Raw genomic sequence first — 2,302 nt, 5'->3', positions numbered from 1 at the left:
CAGCTGCAGAGGCGGAAGACAGAATTGGCTTCACGCAGCTCGAAGGATCTAGAGAGCCTGTGGGGAGCCACCGCAAGGGGGCTGATTCATGCGTTTTGTCGCAATTCTTCTCCGCCGCCCCTCGCAAAAAGCCGCACATCCTCTACGCATACGACAGTGACCTCCTGCGTGCCTTGCAGCGATCCGAGGCGTACATTGCGCATCTTGAGAGGTACTGTCATGAGCACCTTCCCTGTTTTTCTCCATCGGCGTTTTTTGCGTCTCACTATCTGCATGGAAGCCCATGTAGCGAGACGTGGAGTTCCGCTCTTGCTGGTACTGCACTCGACGGCGACACCGCGTCGTACGTCCCTCTTAGCCCGTACATCCGCACCATTATGTGATGCGCCATCACAATGACGCGGCTTTCACGGAAAGACATGATCGGACTAAGTAAGTAAGTAGGTATGAATGACGGAAAAGAAGAAGCTGGTGGGCGTAGATGCTATAGGGGCGGAGGGATTGGATGAATCACAGGTGTCTCTCTGTGTGTGTGTATGTATGTATGTATGTATGTAAAAGAGAGGGAAGAGGGAGGGGGAAAGCATTTCCATGCATGTGCGGTTTTATTTTCTCTTTTTCACAATTATTTTTATTTGTGTTTTTTTCTCTGTTCTTCTCCCCCTCCTCTTTTATAGGGATTTTCAGTTTATTTGTTTTTTTTTTTTTTTTTTTTTTTTTGCGGCACGTACGATTGAAATGCTTGCTGCTTTGCCTCTTTTTGTCTGTGTATGTGTGCATGCGTGTGTGCCGTCGACTTATATTTTTTTTTTTACAAAATGAATTGAGCGTGACTTTTTTACCCTCCCGCCCTTACAAACACGTGCGTGTGTGTAGATACTTATGCATGTAAATGGCAATGGACACGGATGCCTACATCCACCTACACGTATTGCTGTGCATGCACGTGTCATATTGGCGACTCTCCATTCCTTTTGGTGTTGTTATCATCATTCACTACAGTCATGCATTTTATTTTTATTTTTATTTTTATTTTTGTTACTGTGCGTGTTTCTCAGAGGGAGGAAGTGAGGGGCATCCACACCCGTCCGTCTTTCTTTCTTTCTGTAGGGAAAGAAATAAATAAATAATTATTAAATAAAAAAGTGAGCGTTTAAAAAGGCGAAAATAAAATAAAAGAAAAAGAAATATAATAATTTCTTTTTGTTCGGTTGCCACACCCGCCACCACACGACTCATTTTTTTCTTTTTGTTTTCTTTCCTTTCCCGCCCCTTCTTCCTTCCATTCCTTCACTCACAATTCTACGGGAGGCACGCAAATAAATTGGCGGAGTGAAGGAGGGCGGGATGAAAATTAAAAAGAAGGAGCTCCGCAGGCGGGAGGCGCAGTTGCCCATAAATTACCCCCACCCGGAGGTGGCGGACGCGTCCGTCAGCGTTGAGGCCGCCACCTTCAACGCGGAGGAGACTCGTGTGGAGGCCATCTGCAGGCGGCTGGCGCACAACGAGGTGGCCGTGCGTGACGCGGTTTTGGCCGAACTGCCGCGGTACATTCGCAGCGTGACGCAGCGGCTGGTGGGACTGGAGGCGTGCGTGGATGTGGCCGCACTGCGTCGCTTCATCGTCATGCAGAGCGGCGGTAAGGGTGGCAGGTGCGGCACAAGCGGCGGGGGTACGGGCGGGGAGAAGCGGGTGGTGATTAATGTGCTACGGGAGCTGGAGGCGTACCGTAACCGCGAGGAGAATGCACGACGAGAGCAAAGACGTCAGGCGGCAATTCGGCGTCTGCAGCAGGAGCGGCAACAGGCTGCGCGTGGTGGTGATAACAATAACAGGGATGATAACAACAAAAACAAAGACAATAATAATAATAATAATAACACTGGTGATAAGAATTACATGGCGGCGGAGAAGGAGGGGGAAGAGGAGCCTAAAATGCGGGATGCAGAGCGCAAGAGCCTGCGGCAGATATACGGGGAATGGATTTCTGTGTGGTGCGAGATGGAGCTGGTGCTGCTGAAGCTCTCCCGTGGTTTGTTCTTTTGTCTCTGGCACTCTGACAAGCCGCTCGTGCAGCTTGAGTGTGCGCAGCGCATCGCTCGTCTCATTCACGTTCCTCACACGAACAGCGGTAAAATCCTTTTGTTCAGTTGTCTCATTCGTGTGCTTATGCGAGAGTGGCGTTCAATGGATCGCCACCGCGCCGACAAGTTCCTCGCGTTAGTGCGGAAGATGATATATGAGCTGGCGTGCCTGCTGGAGTCCCTGGAAGCGGAGACGCGGCTGCAGCGGCAGAGAGGAG

General features: G+C 50.2%; 1 protein-coding gene across 1 annotated transcript, besides 8 other annotated features; it reads left to right on the top strand.

The window, feature by feature from the left end:
• Positions 1–2,302: a sequence feature (heterozygous, non-Esmeraldo-like haplotype).
• Positions 526–557: a microsatellite.
• Positions 688–720: a microsatellite.
• Positions 1,010–1,040: a microsatellite.
• Positions 1,117–1,145: a sequence feature (AT_rich).
• Positions 1,165–1,199: a sequence feature (AT_rich).
• Positions 1,239–1,291: a sequence feature (CT-rich).
• On the top strand, positions 1,348–2,302 carry Tc00.1047053470687.9 (hypothetical protein, conserved; the record flags this gene model as incomplete). Its single annotated transcript, XM_797583.1, has 1 exon — positions 1,348–2,302. A coding segment is annotated over one exon (955 nt), but the record flags the coding sequence as incomplete, so codon positions are not given.
• Positions 1,823–1,880: a microsatellite.

The sequence above is a fragment of the Trypanosoma cruzi genome, genomic scaffold (genome assembly GCF_000209065.1).
Source record: "Trypanosoma cruzi strain CL Brener 1047053516517 genomic scaffold, whole genome shotgun sequence".
In the NCBI taxonomy this organism is placed as follows: domain Eukaryota; phylum Euglenozoa; class Kinetoplastea; order Trypanosomatida; family Trypanosomatidae; genus Trypanosoma; species Trypanosoma cruzi.
Note: the sequence above shows the minus strand (reverse complement) of the source record. Positions and strands in the feature narration are given on the sequence as shown.